At 43.7% G+C, this 23115-nt stretch overlaps 1 protein-coding gene across 4 annotated transcripts in view; it reads left to right on the top strand.

The window, feature by feature from the left end:
• Nucleotides 1-23115, top strand: part of RAI1 (retinoic acid induced 1) — a 129183-nt gene that overhangs the window by 101654 nt on the left and 4414 nt on the right. For 3 of the 4 annotated variants that reach the window (XM_063430672.1, XM_063430670.1, XM_063430671.1), the window contains 2 exons: nt 11253-16608; nt 22399-22492. In XM_063430672.1, coding sequence (XP_063286742.1) covers nt 11269-16608; nt 22399-22492 — 5434 coding nt within the window. In that variant the 5' untranslated portion in view covers nt 11253-11268. Of the gene's footprint in view, nt 1-8171; nt 8373-11252; nt 16609-22398; nt 22493-23115 lie in introns of those variants that run through there. The other variant, XM_063430673.1, reaches the window with a different exon arrangement.

Raw genomic sequence — 23115 nt, 5'->3', positions numbered from 1 at the left:
TGGTATAGAGAATATAATTAGTACCACAAATATCCTCCATTGGAAGCAGTAAAGGCTAACATTGATATAGAATGTATAGTAGATACCTGGAATAGTCTTCCAGTGGGAGCAGTAAAGGCTAACAGGGATATAGAATGGGTAGTAGATACTTGGAATAGCCTTTCAGTAGGAGCAGTAAAGGGTAGTAGATACATGGAATAGCCTTCCAGTGGAAGCAGTAAAGGCTAGCAGTGATTTAGAGTGGGTAGTAGATACCTGGAATAGCCTTCCAGTTGACGCAGTAAAGACAAACAGTGATATAGAAAAGGTAATAGATACCCAGCATAGTCTTCCCGTGGAAGCAAACAAGGCAAAGAGTGATATATAATGGGTGGCAGATACCTAGAATAGCCTTCTAGTGGAAGCAATATGGGGTTATAGAGTATAAAAATGAAACAAATGAGAAAAATCTATGTGAGGTTTTATAATAGGCAGACTAGATGGCTGTCACAGTCTGTTTCTATAGATAGATACACATTCAGTGGTTCTTTAAATAGGTTCCTCTCGCAGACACACACCCACTATGTGTAGACTGTACTGTCACCCTGTGCACTCACACGTTGCTGGGTTATTGCGCTCCTTTAAACGCACCTCTGCATTGCAGCCTCTCCAGTAGTAAAGCAGCTGTGAGGTTGTTGTTTTTTTGTATTTTCTGAGCTGAGTTTAAAAGCCCACATTGCTTCTCACCCAGTGACCTCTGGGAAAACACAACTTGGCCATAATCCACACTATAAAAAAAATGCAAGGTCTGGAGTATGGAGTACAGCAAGATGCCAATAAATATTCCCCAAAAATGATCCATCAGGAATGGAGCTCTGCGCAGCCCCAACACTATCTGTATTTCACTTTAATGTGGATCCAATGAAACGTAATCACAGACAGCATAAAACCTCACGTTCCGCTGAGCAGCAGAGCTCCCAAGACTGATTTACTATGTCACGGTCCAGAAAGGGCAGCGATCTCTTTTCTTTCTTTATCCTATCATGAGCAGTCTCTCCCATAACACGCCACTAGCTCATACATGTGTGTTCATGTATGTTAAACATGGTTAGTGCTGGTTTGTATGTGTCTACAATGAGCAAGAAAGCTTTCTGCCTGAATTGCTGGTATTTGTTTTAGGCAGTTAACCCTTTGATATGTAGGAGGTTTATATAACGAATAACAATGTCGCTGTAGCATCTGCGGCCCTAATATGCATCCTGTAGCTGTTGGCCTGTTGTGTCTGCACGCAATGTAAATTATTGTAAGCTTGGGGTACCCAACTTCTCTACTGTGTCTAAAGCCCAGTGAAGCATTCTAAAGAGTTGATTGTGCATGGTGGGAGTTTTGGTCTGCAGCATCAGTAGTACCCCAGGTTTGGTATATATGAAAGTTAAAATGTATGGATTGAATGTGGGGAAGGACAAAGTGTTGATGGGGGGGATAGGCTCAGTATCTGGCAGGTAGAGATGTTAAGTAAGCTAGCTAGGAAGAGGCACATACAGGAGTTTATTCACTAAACGTTTAGTTTCCGTGCGTTGGAAATCACACTTTCTCTGATCTTTTGCTGACTCTATTTCACTGCAACTAGATGCTTGTTGAATAAACTTTATGGATTGACCCATTCCCAAAATCCCTCTCAGGATTGTTTGTGTGCAAGGACATGTTATTGGATTATAAAGAAGAGTGGCACAAGGTGTTGCGAGATCAGTCTCCCTTGGTCTGTTTGACGAGGACCTTGGTCAGTCTCCCCTGGTCTGTTTGATGACGAGGCCCTTGGTCAGTCTCCCTTGGTCTGTTTGATGACGAGGCCCTTGGTCAGTCTCCCTTGGTCTGTTTGACGAGGCCCTTGGTCAGTCTCCCTTGGTCTGTTTGACGAGGCCCTTGGTCAGTCTCCCTTGGTCTGTTTGACGAGGACCTTGGTCATTTTCCCTTGGTCTGTTTTGATGACGAGGACCTTGCCCAGTCTCCTTGGTCTGTTTAATGACTAGGACCATGGTCAGTCTCCCTTAGTATGTTTGATGACGACGACTTTGGTCAGTCTTCCTTAGTATGTTTGATGACGACGACTTTGATCATCTCTCCCTTAGTATGTTTGATGACAACGACTTTGGTCAGTCTTCTTTGGTCTGTTTGATGATGAGGACCTTGGTCAGTCTCCTATTGTCTGTTTGATGAGAAGGAACTTGGTCAGTCTCACTTGGTCTGTTTGATGACGAGGACCTTTGTCAGTCTCACTTGGTCTGTGTAATGATGAGGACTTTGGTCCATTTCACGTGGTCTATATGATAAGAAGATTGGCGTCAGTCTCTCCATTGAGTTTGTGGAAGTCTTCCCTGGTCTGTATATGAGGAGTCCGAAGTCAGAGTCTCTAGTGCGGAAGAAAAGGTCAGAGTTCCTGATCTGTATAATGAGGATGCTGGAGTCAGTCTCAGGATGTAGTCCATGTCCTTGATGTGGGGTGGGGTGGCTGAGTAGTGATGGAATGAATGCTTTCCCTGAGCCATTAATGTCAGGATATTTAGAGATGTTTTTACTTTACTCTCCACTTTAACATTCTGTTGCTTTAATCTTAATCGTAAAGAGACCATCTGTGTCCAAAGGACATAAAAAGACCCCAAGGGAGAGCTTGTCTGGGACTGAAACCCGTGACACGGGAGTTTAACGCCATCACTTCATGGACGCAATATGGATCAATATGAAATCAACTGCAGGAGCCATTCACTGTCCAGAGATTGTGTTCAAATTCCCAGTCTCTGTATTAGAAGGTGGGAGTAGTGGGCCAGCTAACGAATAACGTGTCAGCTTGGCATAATACTGCGGAAGTATGATGATGTGTGCTGTAGTGGTTATGGTGCTCTAAAAGAACAATATAGCAGAATAAAATAATTTACAAACGGTTTGCAGATTTCTTTAACAAGAATCCTATGTCACTATTAAAAGCTATTAAAATTAAAATAACTGTAACCATTAACCAAGATAATGCATTCTTACTTAGGAGTACTCCCTCTTTGGTCAATGCTACTGTTTAAATCCAATTCCAGGGGTCCTCAGTCCTGCAGCTAAATATGTGGTCCTTCCCACCGGAAAAAACACAATGTATACAGAAAATGTCAGCCACCACAGACATACTTCAACTGTTGTGTACTTAAAACGAAATCCAACTTTATTAATCCATCATTAAAATATCTGTTACAAACAGGTGCTTGACACCTTTGTTGGATAAACTCAAAATAGGTCCCACCTTCCATTTACTTTCCCCTCTTTCTCTCTCTTTCTCTGTTTTCTTCCTCTGTTTGCTAGCCCAGTCCAGAAGAAAGGACTGGTAGACGTTGGTAGATATCTGACGCAGAATATAGCTGGTGTACAATACAGGGGGTATCTGCTGATGCCCCTGAGTAACGGCAGATGCCCCACCCTAATGCTATGGAACGCTTTATGGTTCCGTGAAGTTATCACTGCACACTTACACGCATGTCTGGTATTCTGGCAATGTCAATCTTATTTCAAAAGTCCTTGACGACCGGCCAAATTGTAATTACTTGTGTAGAATACGCATTGTTCAAAGGCATGTTATTTTTTCCTTTCTCTAACATGTTATATTGTTTTGCACTATAACTGACTTTTGCACAAGTCATGTTGCCACTGTTATGTTCGCTGACTCTGTCAAGATGAAAAAATAAAGAATTAAAAAAAAATATCTGTTACAAACAGTACAATAAATGCTCCAACCATGTAGCCCACGCCACCCTACGCGTTTTGTGCTATGAGAGCTGCCTGACCCACTGAGCTTGCACTCCGTTTTGGCGTGTGAAAACGAGTGAGAGCCTAAATTCTAAATATTATACAGCTGGGGTAAACCTCTATCTTTTAATGAACTACAACTCACATGACTCACTGCCAGCCAAAAGCTGAACATAACCTGGTGAAAATTCCTGCTAGCTGCGGTTTGCTAACAGCCAGAACCCCGGTGTTTGGTTCCCACTGTAATAGATAAAAGCCTGTGTCTGCCTGTCATTATCTGGCATGTAACAGTTTATTTGCCCTACAGGGGATTCATCTTATACAGCGTTCTAATCCTGGCTGTCTCCTCTCCTGTCCCTGTATCCGCGGCAGGTGACCCCAGGCAGAGCTGCCTGTCCGCACTCTGATATCCCCGCCAGAAGCAGGTGTGGGATTTTTCAAACCCTCTGGCACAGGATACAACACAAGTAATGGTATGTCCGCGTCAGTCATGCGAAGTGCAGTCTGCGCAGACATTCACTCCTTCCTTGCTGATCTGCCCCGCAGCACACACACGAGCTCAGTGATTTATTGTTTTGTTTTGTTTTGTTTGTGTGGGCGAGAAAAGCGCTTTATATAACCAGATGTTTATAGAGATCGGGAATATAGCAACACACAACTTACTGTGCTTCCGTGTGTCCCAGTGAAGGCAAACTCTGGCTCTCTTACTCTATATTCAAATGGTTAAATTATTTTTACTGTACCAAAAATAAGACGAGCACCATACCGACGCTCATCATACCGGCCCTTTAATTACAGTTGCATATTAAACATTATGCCCTGCAGTAGTCCTAAGGTTCTAATGTAGCCTTGCATTACATCCTTTGGGGAAAAAAATAATTATGATAGGAGTTCCTTAAATGCCCCTTCTGCTCCTTGTGTACAACGGGCACCGCTCCCTACCTTTCTTTGTTATTGTGATGGTTACAAAGTGAGCTTGATATTTATCATACTGTTTTTATTGATACAGCGTTGTGTGTAAAGGAACACAGTGTGCACCATAACAACTGCAAGGTGGATGTAATCCCATGTGACCAAAACAGCAGAACAGAAAGGGGATGCAGTGATTTGGCGCAACTTGTGATTGTTAACAATGTCTACAGATAATGAGTAAATTAAACTCCTTGTAATAGAGAGGCAGAGGGGTTGGGCTCACAGTGTTCCAAAATCCCTCATTTTTTATTATTTTTTTGTAAAACTATAGCCTCCATAAAGAGCAGTAGTTGTTATGGTTATTAGATTGCCCCTTTTGAAATTGAATGAATATTATGCAGGTATTCACTCATTATTCAATTATCAACAAAATACCCCAAAAAGCACTGGTGGTCCCCTTGACCTATGTGCCTGGCAAGAATGGGTCCATGATTGCAGTGAAGGGTAATGAATTGGGGACCCCCCGTATCCCAAATGTTGGCAGGAAGGTGCCACTTTTGTCTTTCTCTGTCTTTTTCTGTGCCCCTTCTATCATTGGCATAAATGAACCCAATTCCCTCCTTGCAGTGCATTAGTTCATTTCAGATCCATCCTGTGACTTACAATAATAGGATCCTAGCCCGTTTCTTTTTGTGAGCGTCATACAGCGATTTTAAAAGCTTTCTGAGCAGCCCCCGGCTGTGAGAGGTTCTCACTGTTTTCTGTTGCGTAGATTGAATTTTTCAGTAGAACATAGTTATCAATTGATGTGTTTTTATGCCTTTGGTTTGAGCTATTTCTCTCCATAAGCAGCAGGCTGATAAAAGTCTGGTTTCAACCACCCCCTTAAAGTATAGACTAGACATGTTAGCACAGTATACACACCGTTCCAATCACACACTATATACAGCGTCACACTCTCTGTATTACACACAATACACAGCCTGGAGCTCTGTGATGCAGATCACTACGATTAACTCATCCATATCACACATTATTCTGTGTATTATTACTGCAGAGCTCTGTTATACACTTGCACACATTTCAGTGAGTTTTATTGCTGTAGAGCTCTGGGATTTCTTCATATACCCGGCACAGGACTGTGAGTTTTATTGCTGTAGAGCCCTGTGACACAGTTATAGATTGTACATTACAGTGTGTTATATTGATTTGGAGCTCTGTGATACACTTGTATACACACTGAACATTACTGTGAGTTTTACTATTGTGAAGCACTGGAGGGAGCTCACCTTTTAATAAAATAGTGACAGGTGCGCAGTATCTGTTCTGACAGGTGGCGCAGAGGGGGGGGGGCGAGCTTGTCTTTGCCTCTCTGTGCTGTTTAAGCGCAGAAGGACCGGGACCAATAGAAATGCACCATTGGTCCAAGCCGTCGAATAAAACCGCTGCCAGGGAGGCAGCTATAATAACTGTCTCTCACTGACAGTCACAGGAAGGGGGCATGTCTTAACACACACAGGTTCACTCCCTGCCCGTCTGATACCAGCCAGTGCCCGCACGTCCCTGATTCACACAGCATGCATAGCGTGGCACACAAACCTATTTTGCCCCTCTGAAAGTGATCTGTCATTCTAGACATCTCTTCTCTGGTATACGATTGGTGGCCAATTATAGGACAATGTGTGCATCATCTTCAGTGGAAATGGAAAGAGCAATGTGATTGGCCAGCATGGATCTGTGATGGTATTTCTCAAAGTTCACTACATTTTTAATTGTCTTGTTTTAAAACCAATTCAGAGTGAATTTTAAATTTTAGACCCAACTAGCAAAACTGAAAACCCGAAATTGAAATTGAAATTGACATTGGTTTCCCAGATAGTAACCCTAACCCTGTGTGTAAGGATACTGTATGTGAATGGAGTTCCTTTTAATGGAGGGTAAATGGCCTAGTACGTCTTATATAAAGAACTACCATCGCTCCCTCCCAGTGCTGCCCCCGGTCACAGGGAAGATTCTCAGCTTGTAGATTGTGTACTATGGGTAATCGTCAGTGGTACCATCAGTACCTTCTTAATGTGAACCTGCCCCTTTATATATCTTTATGCCGCTCAATAAACGTCACAAAAAAGAATATGCCTATTGTACGCATTACCCACAATACACTGAGATAATTCAGAAAACAAGCTGGTCTGCAGTGTATTGTATTAAGCAATATAACATGTCCTATATGTCGTATTATTATTTCCTTATACATGTGTCTAATTTTAAAGGAACTTTACCCCATAGCCCTTCTTCCTGATGGCTACGTAAGGTTTCTGTAGAATGTCAGTGAGCTGCCAGATGTGAATTCCTCTTTGTTTTCCTCACAGTTCACTTTGTGTAATTTGAGTGTTGGCCATCAACCAAGTCACACAGGAGGGGAAGTCAAAAGAACATTCAGCTATGAGGAAGAGACGGTCATGATTTCAAATACCCCTTACATTCATACACCAGGGACTGCCACAAAACAATGTATTGCCATAGTTTGACAAAGAGTTGTGTTATACTTGCTTACAACAAAAGTATTCGGCAAATTACCCACATGTTGGCCATATTTTATTAGGAATGTACCGGAGGTATTCGATGTACTAGAATGAATCTTTGTTACAATATCTGGATTTTAAATTAGTAGACAGGCGTCTCAAAATATTCTGTATCAATTCATCTCTGTAATATTAATGGTCGATGTCTTTCACCAGTGCTACAGAATATATTTAGTAACCATTTACTAAGGAATAACATAAGTAGATCAAAATACATTTCTGTGAATCACTAAAATAAAGTCCAATCATCATGACTTCTGACTTAGTCACGAATGTAGGTTTAAAAAATATATATATTGCGTTTTTTGCTAATTTCAGTTTTAAAAATCTAATGTTAAGCATTCTGGGAACTGTAGTTTCTGAACATTGTGCCCAGCTTATTCTTCACTTAGTTAAGGCAATGATTGGTATTCAGGGAGCAGGGGATCTCCCCTTCCTTTTTACATAACATGGGATTGAGTCCTGAATTAGACAGGTTAATGGTAGCATGAGGGACGGTGCGGACGGATTGAGCTACACCCCCTTCCCGCCATGGCCAGAGCTATCGTACTGATCCAAGGCCTGCCAAGAGTTCTCAAACCCGGAGTCTCCAGGGCAGATCCGGCACTTTCCCAATTATGGTAATTGACATGTATGGGGAGTTCACTGGAACGAGGCGTGTTTATTTTAGAAGAGAAACCGTGCATTATAGAAAATAATGAAGATATTTGTCCGGTGGCGGTTGTTATCTGTTTTCCTGGTGGAAGAATATGTGACGGTTTCTGGAATAGAAACAGACTGTAAGAAACGAGAGTCTGGCAGATCTGGAGGTTGTACGAGGCTCTGACATCTCCCTGGCCCAGAAGGGGTTATGCGCTAATCTGCTGTCTGCAACATCCTCCACCTTGTGATATTGGGAAGTTTTACAAAAAAAAAAGCCTCACACTTCCATCTCGCTCATTTGTATGCAGCGTCTGACTGCACAAAAGCACCTTCTGCGCTGCTTCAAGCATAGATCATGTAATGATGTTGCTGATCTGCACTCGCACAAATCACTGGGAGTAAGCCAGCTGAGGAGTGACAGGGGGAGGGAGGACGGGCCCTCCGAGCTGGCATCGATGGCTGCAAAGAGAAGTGGTAGGTAACCTCGGCTAATGAGGGACACAGGTGCACATCTGACACACACATCAAGAGCCTCAGCAGGGGAGATGTGTAGGCTGCTGATGCTTTGTTTGTGTGCGGGTGCATTTAGCATACCTGCTTATTGCAGCGTGTGTGGTGTGTGTGTGTAGTCAACAGTTTAGGGTAAGAAGGGGCAAATGCCCCCCTTACTGTCCCAGAAATTGACCTTTCTTTGATTTAAATGGTTCCTAAGAGTGACAGCGCCAATCTTATGGCTTTGTCTAAAATCCCACTGTAACATTTTGTGCACATACCCCTACTGTGAGCGTGTGTGTATGTAGCATATTTGGGTTTATTTTTTAATTTTTTTTTTAACCAATATTTCCCAATGTTTTTGATGTCAGATAATGGATTGTAAAGGTTACAGAGGATTTATAATGATAAAATATATGCAGCCAATGAGCATTTGAATCCCTGCCATGCTGATCTCCCATTGGCTGCATGGTTTTCCAAGTGTTTTTTCCCCCCTATTACAAGAAACTGCACTGTGGATAGAGATTCTTGCAGTTTATATATAGATGTAGAATAGTTAACATAGAGAGACGTTGAACTCTCACCTCCATATTTGTAATATTTGTGTTCAGCAATCACACAAATATTCCATATGTAATTTGGCAAGCTGCGAGGGGTGAAGGGGGGGGGGGGGGGGCGGTTTGATTGGGTAGCACACAGCCAGCATTGCCTGGAGTATGTGGATGTAAATCTGTTGGGTCAGATTTAGGCTGTTTGATACACAGACAATTTCTGCTGTTCAGAGCGAGAGACAGGTGGCGAGAAAGAGGGGTGTCAGAGATGGCGTTCATATCACAGTCAGGGAAGGGGGGGCTTCAGAGCCTTCAGCTGTCACAACTGGATGCAGGCGATAGGTGATGGAATTGTCTCCTTTTGGCTGCATTTTGTTACAGTTTAGGACACAATTGTCAGTTGTGTAATCCCTGTGTTACTGCAGGCAAAGGATTAAAAATAAATTGCTTTTATTTCCCCACAAAATAGCTATTCCTTGAAACTTTACATTACAGGCAACTATCCCAGTCTGATTAATCCATGGTCAGCCAGTGTGCCAAGCATCCAGCCGTGGTATCAGGATAGTTTTATGAGTGTGTGTTTAAAAGACTTAATGTGAGTTATTCTGAAGAATAGTATCAGGGTGTCTTGCTTTTTAACCTTTTCAGTGCTTGATTGACGGGCAAAGTTCCCATTTGCTACTGAAATAGGTTTGTAATGCTTGTGAAGTGCACTGAAATATACCATCTCAGTACTGCTGTGATCAAAAGGAATGTACCCATTAATTTAACCTTTAACGGTTATTTGAGAATAGACTGCATGCAGGCACAGTCAGTTGCTCTCATTGAGGACGGACATTATAGGAGCTATGAATTCATGCATTCTAATGGTACTGAGATAATAGACTGCATGCAGGCACAGTCAGTTGCTCTCATTGAGGACGGACATTATAGGAGCTATGAATTCATGCATTCTAATGGTACTGAGATAATAGACTGCATGCAGGCACAGTCAGTTGCTCTCATTGAGGACGGACATTATAGGAGCTATGAATTCATGCATTCTAATGGTACTGAGATAATAGACTGCATGCAGGCACAGTCAGTTGCTCTCATTGAGGACGGACATTATAGGAGCTATGAATTCATGCATTCTAATGGTACTGAGATAATAGACTGCATGCAGGCACAGTCAGTTGCTCTCATTGAGGACGTATATTATAGGAGCTCTGGACCCATGCATTCTAGTGGTACTGTGAGAATCCCTCGCTCACTCTTGCTGTCTTACTGAAGGGGTATAAGGAGAGACATTCAGATTTCTCACTAGGTTTGGATGAATGATGAGTGATGAGACATCATACTATCTGCGAGTATATTATATTATTATATCATATTGTGAAAGCAGACATCCTGCACACCTGTATTCTAGTGGTAAAGCAGGATTCAATGCACAGCAGCTGGCTGAAGGAACTTTGTGCAATTGGCTGTTTTAAACAGAGCGATTACTTAGCCGTAATCAGTAGCAATACCAACACTGGGGGTTTGAGATCTTCCAATAATGCATGCGGTTCTTATCATGTCCATGACTGCCCGGGATGGACGGGGAGAGAGGTCTCTGGTCCTGCACCCTCATTCTCCACTTAAAGGGATACGTGGGTTGATAGAAATTTGGGCTGGTACCCACATTTACAGCCAATACAAACATTTGTCTTTACATTGTATTGTATGACGAGCTGTTAGCACCATTTGCTCCCTGTTATCAAATTCATTTTTTCACAATTGCGTTTATAGTGTTCCCTTTAAAAAAAACTGCACAATAAGGTGCTTGGCATAACGAGGTAATACTTTATCCGCTGCCCCTCGGAGCAGTGAGGACTAACCGTGGCACTGCAGATGTTTCCCGGCTGCATTCTTCATCGTACTCGGTCATCAGACCCTTGTAAACATGAAACAGAATGCATGTTTGGTGACATTTAGCCAACCTTGCCGTGCTAGGAGTAGTAAGCAGCAAAGTGTGGACAAATCAATAAATATATTCATTCAGATATAATATGCCACACATGTATAAAATAATACAACAAATATATTGTAGTAAACACAGTGTGAGCCGTTTTTATACTCATTATATCACAATTTTAGGTGTTCTGTTAACCCTTCCAGTGCACAAGAGCTGAATCCTTGCTCCCCACTCTAGCACACAAACAGTTAACACAATGGCATTGTTGCTAAGGGTTTGGCATGTCAGTATCTGTGGAGTTAACAGGATTAAGGCTGGAACAGAATAAAAGCCGCGTATCTGAATCTTTCCTGTTTTTTTTCTTCTTTCCAATAGATAACAAGAACAAGTCATGCAGTCATTTCGGGAAAGGTGTGGTTTCCACGGCAACCAGCAGAACTACCAATCAGCTTCTCAGGATTCCTCACGCCTTGAGAATTACAGGCATCAAAGTCAGCCGGCCCTCAACTGTGAGCGTCAGAGGCAGGTGACTAAAGGCTACTATGCCCAGATGTCCTATCAAGGCTACGAGAACAACGCGGGGGAGAAGTACCCACGGGGCGACAAGCACATTAATGTACAGCATCTTCAAGGCAGGGTGTCTTTTGCAAGCTTCCCAGAGGGCAGTGTCTACACTGGACAATATTCAGGGGAAGAAGGGCTGCAAAACTGGTCACAATCTCAGACTTTAGCAGGGACAAAGTACGAGGGGGCCCTTGTCAAGAAGACATCTGGTGAGGGCAGGGGATACCAAGATCTGTCCGGACAGATGCAGTTCCGCTCTCATAACCTGCATCACCCACAGCAACCACAGCAACCACAGCAACAATCCCTCCCCTATGCCAAGCTTCCCAGGCAGAAGGTGCAAAATGAAGTGGCATCTTCTCCATTGTCGTTTAGTCAATCTACCCACTTCAACCAGAGTTATCCCACAGTTTCCACATATTCCTCTGTGCCAGGGTCCAGCCAGGTCTCTCATTCCTTCAAGAGCTGCACTGCACCTTCCAACCCCCCTCATGAGCGTGCCATGGCTACTGCCAATCAGCGGGCACAAGCTATGCATGCCTACCAGTCTTCTAGGATGGCATCTTATGAGCAGCCACAACGTCACCATGCTCAAGAGACTTTGCATTACCAAAACATGGCCAAGTACCAACATTACAGTCAACAAGGCCAAGCCTACTGCCAGTCTGAAACTCCAAGTAGGACCACAGAACAGTATTACCAAACCTTTAGTCCTAGTGCCAGCCATTCACCTGCCCGGTCAGTGGGCAGGTCCCCATCATACAATTCTGCACCATCGCCTCTAATGTCAAACATTGAGAACTTCCAGTATAGCCAGCAACAGCACAGTGCCAGTACATTCCCTATGGGCATCTCTGACCACAGTCACTACATGCCACTTCTAAATCCCTCTCCTACGGGCACCTCCAGTCCAGACTCACAGACTAAAAACTTGCAAAATGACAAAATTCCTGAGACCCTGTTGTCAGACCTCAGTCTGCAGAGCCTCACCGCCCTCACCTCCCAAGTAGAAAACATATCCAACACAGTACAGCAAATGCTACTATCCAAGTCTGGTATTCCTCAAAAGAAAGGGCTGAAGACCTCCCCGAGAACACCAGAACAAATAAAAGGACAGCACTGCAGTCCTGACAGCAATACATACTCTGCGGATCAAATAGGAACCCCCCTATCTGAGACCCTAGGGACCCCACAATCTGTACACACTGAGATTCAAGATGCAGATTACCTTAGTGGCTCCGAGGACCAGCTGGAAAGGAACTACTTATACTGTGGTCCTGGCCGAAGTCCAGGCAGAGCAAACAGCAACAAAATTAAACCAGAATCCATATCTACGTGTTCTGTGACTTCACCGGACAACATGTCTACCAAATCTGATGACTCCTTCCAAAGTATTCATGCCAACCTGCCCCTGGAGACTTTTGCCAAGCTGGTGAGCAGTGAGAGAGAGTGCCCACACTTATTAGTCAATGCCCTGTCCCATGAGGAGCTATCCACAGAAATCATCGCTCTGCAAGATGCTATTGATAACGAAAAAGCTGAGAAAGCTTGGGTTGATTCTCCTACCTTGAATAATAACTCTCCTAAATCACCGTTTAACCTGGAAAACCACACAGCCTGTTCTGAGACAGCACCAAAAAATACATGGTCCGACCAAGGGCCTACAGAACAGTTTGCAGATGATTTGAAAAAACACCTCCAAGAAAAGACCCAAACAGCCAATCAAAAGGATTTTAATGACAAATACTTTGAAAAAGAGGAATTTACACCAATTCCAGCAAAACTCACAGAAAGCACTGAAGATTCTGTAAATTTTTGTTCAGAAAATAACACAAGTGCAGTTGTATCAAGCACAACATGTACCAGCTTTTCCAATACAAACACCACCTGCTCTAAGACTACCGATCCCTTCGACTGGTCCGATAAGAATGAGTCTGAATCCTGCCTAAGGTGGAAGGACATTGAGTTGACTTTGCGCTCATCGGACCTACAGAAAGGCTTGTTTCAGACCAAGGAGAATAAGACTGATTGTCATCTCGATGTTCCTGATGTGGAGACCCCTTTGGAGAATGATTCCGGAGAGGAGTTCAATAAGGATGGGGCAGAGGATTTAGCCTACGCAGATGATCGCAAGACTGACAGTGAGAAGTGGTTAGAAGACACCCGAGATTGTTACACTGGGGATGATTTTAATGATATTCCTGATTTACCATCTCAAAAAGAGTCCAACTTGGAACCTGAAGACTATTCCTCTTTGTGTGACTTTTCAGACAGAAAATCTTTCATATATGATGCACCTTCTCCAAAGCAATTAAGAGACATGGAAGCATTTTCTTCCATTAATACTCCAGAGTCTATAGAAAATCCAAGCTCAGAGGGCAAGGAGAATTTAGTACCATCACCACAGCTTTCTGATGGTCACTCAATCATCCTACTTGGCCCAGCTGTTGGTACAGAGTCTAAAGTAAATAGCTGGTTTGAATCCACACTTTCGCATATTAAAACTGATGAAGAGATCAAAAAAACAAATGAAGATGAAACAGAGGCCAATACTCTTGAGCCTGCCCCGATTGTTGAAGTGGAAGAACACAAGTTGGAGGATCAATCCCAACAATTGAAAACTGAAGAAGAACTTGATAGGAAGCCCATTTATAGTAAAAGAAATCAATGCAGAATTTCAGAATCCAAGGAGTCTGATAGAGGATATCAAACCCAGTCCGATGACACTTCTGCCATTGGAATTGAGAAGATCGGAAAAGAAGATGAAGAACCAAAACTTCCCATTCCTGCAACTAAAGTTCCTCATGTTGAAGAAACACCAGCGAGGATGTGCACACGTTCTTTGACTTCAAAAGTAGAGCCTCAGGCATATGGGCCTGTTGTGGGAATGAAGGCATCTTTACCAGAGAAACTGACTAAGGGAGGGGCATTTGGTGTGAAGCAAAGAGCCCCGTTTAAGCCCGGAAGAAGAGGTGGGAAAACCGCAATGAAGGTTATGAGTCTTCCCAGTGACCAAAATGCTTTTATTCCCCAAGGTAAAACACCCAGCACTCTGCCCACTAGTCAAAAAGCTAAAGAAAATGTTATAAACATTCTTAAAGATGAAAGATCCATGATACTGAGGTCTCGTAGCAAGAATCAGGAGCTTTTCCAAACCAAAAGAAGAAAGGGGAAACGGGGAATGAGTCTGGTGTTGAAAAAACATACTTCGCTAAAGAAAATTATTGCAAATAACTGCACACTGCCAGACACCTTCAAGTTGATGCCAAAAGTAAAGCAAAGGATGAAACTTTCAAAGCCAGGGGTTGCAATCAATGGCAAGACGACTGAGCGGACTTTGCATTCTCTAAAAAGAAAGCCAAGCTTTATATCTCCTGTGCCGGCCAAAAAACGAAACTTGATCTTGCGCAGCAAAAATGTGAAAGAGGAAAAGTGTGAAGCAGCCACTAAGTTATTCAAAAAAATTAAGCCAACAAAAAAAGAGAAAGTCAAGCTCAGCATTGCGAGAAAGAAGACTTGCAAGGTCATCCTAAATACCCCCTCAGTTCGAGTGACCCCAGATGTTTGTCTGAAGATTACCTCACAACCAACATATGCTGAAAACATGAAAACCAAAGTGTTGCCTCCCAGAAAGGGCCGGGGTCTGAAACTCGACGCTATTGTGCAAAAGATTACTTCACCAAATCAGAAGAAACAAGTTGGTATCAATACAGGATCTAACTGTGTCAGTACACCTGCTAACAGTCCCTTAAATGTTCTTGACCAGGGAAAAGACTTGAGGGATTCCAGCATAGTTTCAGTAGATTCTGAAATCAAGATGCTAGACCAAGACTTGGTGAAAAGTGAGCTTTCAAAGTTAGATACTGAAATGCATACTCTGACCTGCAGGAGATATAAGAACAAGTCCATAAAAGGAAAACTCCTTCACAATAAAAAGATGACCACAAATTCGCTACTTGATGAATTTGGCACTCATGCTGTGGCAGATGTGAAGAGGAACTGTGTAGGGACAAATAAACTGAGTGCTGTGTCGAAGAAGAAGATCACAAGAGGGAGGTCCCGAGGTTCCTCAACCACTTCCAAAAGTGAAGCCAAGAAGCTTGCCAGAGCAAACGCTTCTGTTCTCCTTACACCTAGAGACAAGGCTCTTTCAGAAAATGCTGTATTAAGCAGCAGACATCAGTCCAGTGAGTACAAGCAGGCTAAGCTTAAGGAAGGTTCTCCCGATGAGTCTGCAACCCAGACCAGAGCTAGGAAAAAAACAAAACACCCTATCTTCAACGGGTACACTAAGAGACAGCGTAAGAGTTCCCCTCGAAGCAAGCCCCCAAATCAAACCACCACAAGCAAGAGAAGATCAAAGGGACGGAATGCTCCTCTGATTACTCCCAAAGAGCCTGAGATCAAGCTCAGGTATGTGTCTTCTAAACCCACAAGAACTGAGACTAGAGTCAGACACTTCACTCCTTATATTCAGGTAGAAAAAAGAAATGAATTCACTACAACCTGTACCATTATTAACACTCCTGGAGAGGAGACCAGATTAATAAAGGAAAGAAATAGTGAGCATTCAGCATCTCCACGAGTATCGTTGTCCAGCCACGGAATTGTTCCTTTCTCCTCCAGAATGCAGCTGGGACCCCTGGTCTGCAAATCGGTAGCCTCAGGTTGCCTTGTCTGCTGCCTTTGTAGAAGCCCAGCCAATTATAAAGACTTGGGGGACCTTTGTGGGCCATATTACCCCATGGACTGCCTACCTAACAAAAAAACGAGGCCCAAAGAAAAGTTTAAAACAGAGGAGACACCCGCAGAGAAATCTCCCAAGGCAACAGAAAATCTGTGCTCGGCAGGGAGCGGGAAAACGCCTTGTCTAGATGGTGGAGCAGTTGACTCGATCAAACATAACAACCTCCGCACTAGTGCCCGTGGACTGTTAAGGAAACTGCCCTCTTGTTACTGTTGCAACAAAAAATCAGAGGTGTCAGAGGTCGAAAAACCAAGGAGGCATCAGTGTAGCAAGACTGCCGATCCGCCACCTCCAGAGCCAGCGGCTGAGACTCAGGAGCATTGGGTACATGAGGCGTGTGCCGTGTGGACCAGTGGCGTTTACTTGGTGGCAGGAAAACTGTATGGCATCCATGAAGCCATTCAAATGGCAGCCTCGGGGGTGAGTGCGTAACTCCTGTGAGTGTACATTTTAAATGGGATTGTAAAGAATCATACGCATGCTATATGACAATCAGCAGCACTGCCCCATGTGCATGCTCCTTTACACAAGAGGAAATTTTATATAAGAAATGTCTTTATAAAAAGAGAATTGCATGGGACTGGTGTATATGACATACCGTATATACTCGAGTATAAGCCGAGTTTTTCAGCACATTTTTTGTGCTGAAAAACCCCCGACTCGGCTTATACTCGAGTCAGTGTCTGTATTATGGCAATTTACATTGCCATAATACAGACAGGGGCTGTGGGGGCTGTCAGAGCTGTAACTTACCTCTCCTGCAGCTCCTGTCAGCTCCCTTCTCCTCCGCGCCGGTCCTTTCAGCACCTCTGTCAGCTCCCAGTGTAAGTCTCGCGAGAGCCGCGGGGTCATAGTGCGGCCGCGAGACTTACAATGTGAGATGACAGAAGAGCTGCACGGACGGGCGCGAAGGAGAAGGGAGCTGACAGGAGCTGCAGGAGAGGTAAGTGCTTCCTGCCAGCCCCCCTCTCCCCCACTGAACTGCCAATGCCACTGGACCACCAGGGAAGGAGAGCCCCCCTCCCTGCCATGCATCAAGCAGGGATGGGGGACGAATCAAAATTATAAAAATATTAATAATAATAATAATAAAAATAAATAATAAAATAATAATAATTAAAAAAAATAACAAAAAAACTATTAAAATAAAATAATAACAAAATAATAAAAATGCCCACCCCCACCAAAGCTCGGCATCACACACTCAAACACTGCATTCATACACACTGCACTCATACACACTGCACTCATACACACACACTGCACTCATACACACACACACACTGCACTCTTACACACTCCACTCATACACACACACTGCACTCATACACACTCCACTCATACACACACTGCACTCATACACACTCTGCACTCACACACACACTGCATTCACACACACACTGCACTCACACACACACTGCACTCTTACACACACACTGCACTCTTACACACACACTGCACTCTTATACACACACACTGCATTCATACACACACTGCACTCATACACACACTGCATTCTCATACACACACTGCACTCATATACACACACTGCATTCTCATACACACACTGCACTCATACACACACTGCATTCATTATATACACACACTGTAAATAAATATTCAATTAATATAATTTTTTTAGGATCTAATTTTATTTAGAGATTTACCAGTAGCTGCTGCATTTCTCACCCTAGTCTTATACTCGAGTCAATAAGTTTTCCCAGTTTCTTGGGGTAAAATTAGGGGCCTTCGGCTTATACTCGAGTATATACGGTAGATTTTAAATGGGACGCCCAGCCCTCCCTGTAACTGAAGGGCAATTTTTATACAAGTATATATTTCATAAGAATAATATATCTACAGCTGGGATAATGTCCTTTCCGGCTGTCATCCTACCTGTTTAGCGGTTCAGCTGTTTAGCTTGGCCAGGGCTAAGGGTTCTTATACGTGGTCCGTCCCCTAGTACTGTACCTGCAAGTCCCATACTTTATAGGAAACACACAGAGATTCCATATATTATGTCTAGAAAGAACATCCTATGTGGATACTTAACAGGCATTGTAGATCTGAATCACAGTTATATAGCTCTTCCTGATAATGCTGTGTAATGTTAATTGTACTTGCTTGCAGTGCGCTATTAGGATAGCTCGTTAGTATTCTAACTGAGCTTTGCTGAGGGTGAACGGTCACTAGAGAAAACGATGCGATCTTTACAGTAGGAATAGCTTTAATACATCATTCATTGAGAACAAAATAAAGCAATACCTTCCTTAGTCAGTGATGTGTGTTATGCAATATAGCGAGAATTCCAAGTTCATTCAACAGGAATTTCAAATCTAAGGGCAAACTAGCCGATCAGGAAGAATGTTTCCAGTTTATCGGTTTTTACTGTGAATCTGAAATTAACTTGGAATTCTCACTTTAGTTAAAGGGACACTATAGTCACCTGAACAACTTCAGCTTAATGAGGTTGTTTAGGTGAGTGCTACAGCTACCCGGAGCCTTTTTCTTGTAAGCACTGTATTTTCTGAGAAAATGCAGTGTTTACATTGGAAGCTTGGAACACCTCTTGTTGCAGTCAATCAGACGGCCACCAGAGGGACTTCCGAGTTCAGAGGCCCTAAAAAGGCCTCTCGTCCGATGCATTCTGGGTGAATACATCAGACAGGCTATCTGTGAACGCGCTTTGTGTGCTGATAGCCTGTCAGCACTGCTGTGGGCGTGGCTTCAGCTGACAGCTGAAGCCCAAACCCACAGGGATGCTGTCTGTCCACAATTGTGTTTGAAGGGGGGGGGGGAGAGACCTACTCTCCTTCCGGCCCCCACCCCTGTGCGGTGGGTGGGGGCCCTAAAATTATCAATAAGGGGGGGGGGGGACCTACTGTCCCCCCACCCCTGAGCGGCGGGTGGGGGCCCTAAAATGATCAATAAGGGGGGGGACCTACTGTCCTCCCCCGGCCCCCACCCCTGTGCGGCGGGTGGGGGCCCTAAAATTATCAATAAGGGGGGGACCTATTGTCCCCCCCGGCCCCCACCCCTGAGCGTCCTATTGGGCCCCGCGATTTCGTCATTTTGACGAAAAAGGGGGCGCGGCATGGCTGGGAGCTCGGCGCTGGAACGGAGGTAAGTTTTTAATATAAAACCACCTCGAAAATTACCTCGAAAGTACTTATAAAAGCAGGAAGGAAGGCTGGGGGACCTGTCTATCTTGCTTTTATATGGTGACTATAGAGTCCCTTTAATGACCCTGTAGATTTTAATATTTAGCCAATATTTTGGGAAAAAAATCTTCATCTTTTGGTGATTTTTGCCTAAATCTTGCAATTCGATTTTCAGCTCAAAAATTATTTAGTGAATGTTTTAAATAAATTTTAAAAAAAAAGTCACATGTGTTTATTCCCTAAAGTGAAAATACAAGGGAATTCAAACTGAAATTCAACTTTAAAGGAACACTATAGAGTCAGAAACACAAACCTGTATAAACTAACTATTTAGATGGCTGCCCCCCATTTATTCCCCTTAAAAATTTAGTTTACTCACTTTTATTTCAGCACCGCGTGGGTGATCCCATAGAAAAGCATTGGATTGGCTGAGATTGTGAATTCTGATGACCTAAGCCAAGGAGGCAGGCCCAATCTGCATCTCCTCGTAGAGATGAATTGAATCTCTATGAGGAAAGTTTAGTGTCTGCATGCAGAGGGTGGAGACGCTGAACGTCAGTGCTGCACAGTGTACAGCACTGCCCCAGGAAGCATCTCTAGTTGCCATCTGAGGAGTGACCAATGGAGGCATCCCTTGGCTGTAATGTAAACACTGCCCTTTCTCTGAAAAGAGAGTGTTTACTGCAAAAAGCCTGAAGGGACTGACTATACAGGTGGTCGTCACTTTACTACCTTCCTGTTTTACGACGTTTCGCACTTACGACCAGCTCTTTAGTGTGGGATTCAAGGGATTCCCCACGTTGGAGAGCTGGTCTATGTTCTGGGAATTTTCCCTGAACATACATTTGAGGTATTCCCTGCTCTGGTGCGTATTTCTATGTTCGGGTAAATTCCCCAGAACGTAAACAAGAGCACCAGAGCAGAGCATCCTTCTAATCTATGTTCGGGAAACGTAAAAACGGAACCCGGTCGGTAAGTCAGGAGTGTCTGTACTCACCAGAACAACTATATTAAGCTGTAGTTGTTCTGGTGAATATAGTGTCCCCTTTAAGGTCAAAATAACTAGCCAGCTATGCTTTCAGTTCAGATACTGTAGGCACCAAGACCACTTTATCTCAGTGAAGTGTCCTGGGTGCAGTGTCCCTGTCCCACTTAGTCCTGCTGTGTAAATCATTGCAGTTTTAGAGAACTGGACTTCCTGGTTGGTAAAGGACCTTTGGTCTCCTAACTGATGCTGGATGTCCTGCTGGATGTCCCCATTGGAGGAGTTCGAGGGCTGACCCAGCGCTAAGGGACATCAGAGCTGGAATCTGGTAAGTGACTAATGGGTTTTTTAACCCATAAGCTGCTGGGGTGGTGGGGGGAGAGCGCAACGAAGGGGGGACCAGGGTGCTCACTAGTGTTTGGGATACAGAATTGTCTTGCTAACACTATAGAATCCATTTAAATTTGAAATTCACTTCCAGTTCCATACAATTCTTTAGTAAATGACCCTAAAAGTGTTACATGCGAAGTATATGAACAGCTTTCACGGTTGTAAATAGAAATTTAAAAAGCCCAGTGTACTCTTCTTTTCTCATAATATTTACTAGAATACACCTCCCTTTTGTTGTTGACACTGACAAAGCATTATGGGAGATGTAGTTCAGAGATTCTGGAGTGACAAGGTTAGCCATCCCTACGCCATGTTTCCAACCTTTAAAGCTGACCTTGCACGGTAGAGGGTCACCGGTATCGGGGAAAGGATTGGCAGACCCGCCATGTTTCCTGGACTCCCGTCACCTGCTGACCGACTGTATGTGGAAAGTGCTGCCCTGCCGTGTGTAGAATTCAATGAATCACGGCTTGATTTCCATCGAGAAGCATTTCAATTCTACATATTGCAAGGCAGCTCTTTTGTCGTCCTGGCCATCATGATGTAGGAATGATATTGTTCAGCAAAACATATTTCTGGATTGCCTCTTTAACCCCTTAAGGACCAAACTTCTGGAATAAAAGGGAATAATGACGTGTCAGACATGTCATGTGTCCTTAAGGGGTTAAAGGAAAGTTGTATTCCTAGGACTATAGCTCCCTCATGCCCTCCCTCGCCCTCCCCCTCCCCCCCCCCCCCTCCACAGTGTAAGAGTTAATAAACCCTTACTGTACTTACCCGATTCCAGCTCTGATCTCCCATCTTCGCCCCCTCCGCTGTCACCGCGAGCACATTAGGCCCTTCCCATAGGAAAGCGTTGGTCATGTAGAGCGTGAGGACGTCCAGCGTGAGCAGGAAGTGCCCCTAGTGGCTTTCCAATTGACAGTCACTAAAGGCCGTCATAGTCCTGCAATGTAGTTATAGCAGTTTATCAGAAGCTACAATATTTACCATTGCTGGGTAAATGGTCTGGGTGCCTATAGTGTCCCTTAAAGGGGCTGGGCGGGGGAGGGGGGATATTATAGTGCAGTATAGTGAAATAAGCAGGATTCCCTGCCTGGTAAAGACAGGGGTTAAACGTTTGGCTGCCTTCGCTCAGTGTGCCCGGACACAGTGTCAGACGCTGGCTGTCATTGAGTGATTTCCAGAAAGCAAGGCGTGCAGAGTTTGGCTACATCAGCAAAACCACATCCATAGCCTTGAGCCTTGCCACTGCTCCAGAAATGGACTTTGTCCCATTTTCATTCCTTTTTTGCTCTCTTTTAAAAAAAAAAATGATGTTTTATTGTTGTGTGTGTTCTCTGCTTAAAAAATCCTGCGACTTGCAAACCATGGGCCAGAAATCAGTCCCCGGAGACCTTAGGCTGCTGAGTACTATATTCATTCAGCGTTTTATTTTTTCCATGACAATTAGATACCTGGAGAGGTGACCCAGATCATTAGTTATAGTGAAAGAAAATACAAAATAGCCAAAAAAAAGTAATTGTAAACCTCAAGGTCCATCATTCTATTGGGGAGATTTCTGATGTAAAATGTATGTTTTTATAATGTTTTATTTGCCTTATTAAGATGTACAGAGACAAGTTGTTGTATCACACGTATTCTCCCTCTAAGTAATCTGATCTTTGCCCGCAGCCCTGCCCCAAATGTCTAAAGCCAGGAGCGACTGTGGGCTGCAGCCACCAGGGATGCACACAAACCTATCACTATACATGTGCAATGGAGACGGGTAAGTTGGGGTGTTCAACGCATTGCATTCTGGGTGGTATCAGGCCTTTGAACCCTCAGAGTTTAAATATCTGATTTGGAAACATTCTCCCAACTCAGGTGTAGCCATAACGTTAGTCTGAAGTTTGCAATTTGCCGCTATTTGCTGTGTAGTGAATAAGCCCCAATGTGTTGTTTCAGACCGTCCATCCACTAGGTGTCCCTTTGGTAGCGTGCAGTTTACATACAGTTGGTTTCCAATTAACCCTCTGAACGGATTGCTAACCTAGTCTGGTTTAAAGAGAAACACAAAGGATGGTCCCAGATGTGTTTCCATGTTCATGCCATGCATAACAATATTGCAAGTACCAACGCGTTCTGCCTTTCCCCCTAATCCTCGTTAAGGATTAGCACGGATGGGAGGAAGGAGATGGCTGCTAATGTAGATATGCAAAGATGACGCATTTTTTCCGATGTTTTTATTTTATTTTCCTTTTTTTTTTTTCAATATCGTTCTGCTGTGCTTGTGGCTGCCACGTTTATGGTTCCCAAAGCATTCATTGGCCTTTCCCCTAAATGGAAACTCAACGGGGAAATTATGCAGGGACATGGATAAATGACACCAGCCCTGCTTAATGTGTCCCC

This window comes from Pelobates fuscus, chromosome 8 (assembly GCF_036172605.1).
Source record: "Pelobates fuscus isolate aPelFus1 chromosome 8, aPelFus1.pri, whole genome shotgun sequence".
NCBI classification, from domain to species: domain Eukaryota; kingdom Metazoa; phylum Chordata; class Amphibia; order Anura; family Pelobatidae; genus Pelobates; species Pelobates fuscus.
This window is presented reverse-complemented; position numbering and strand designations above follow the sequence as displayed.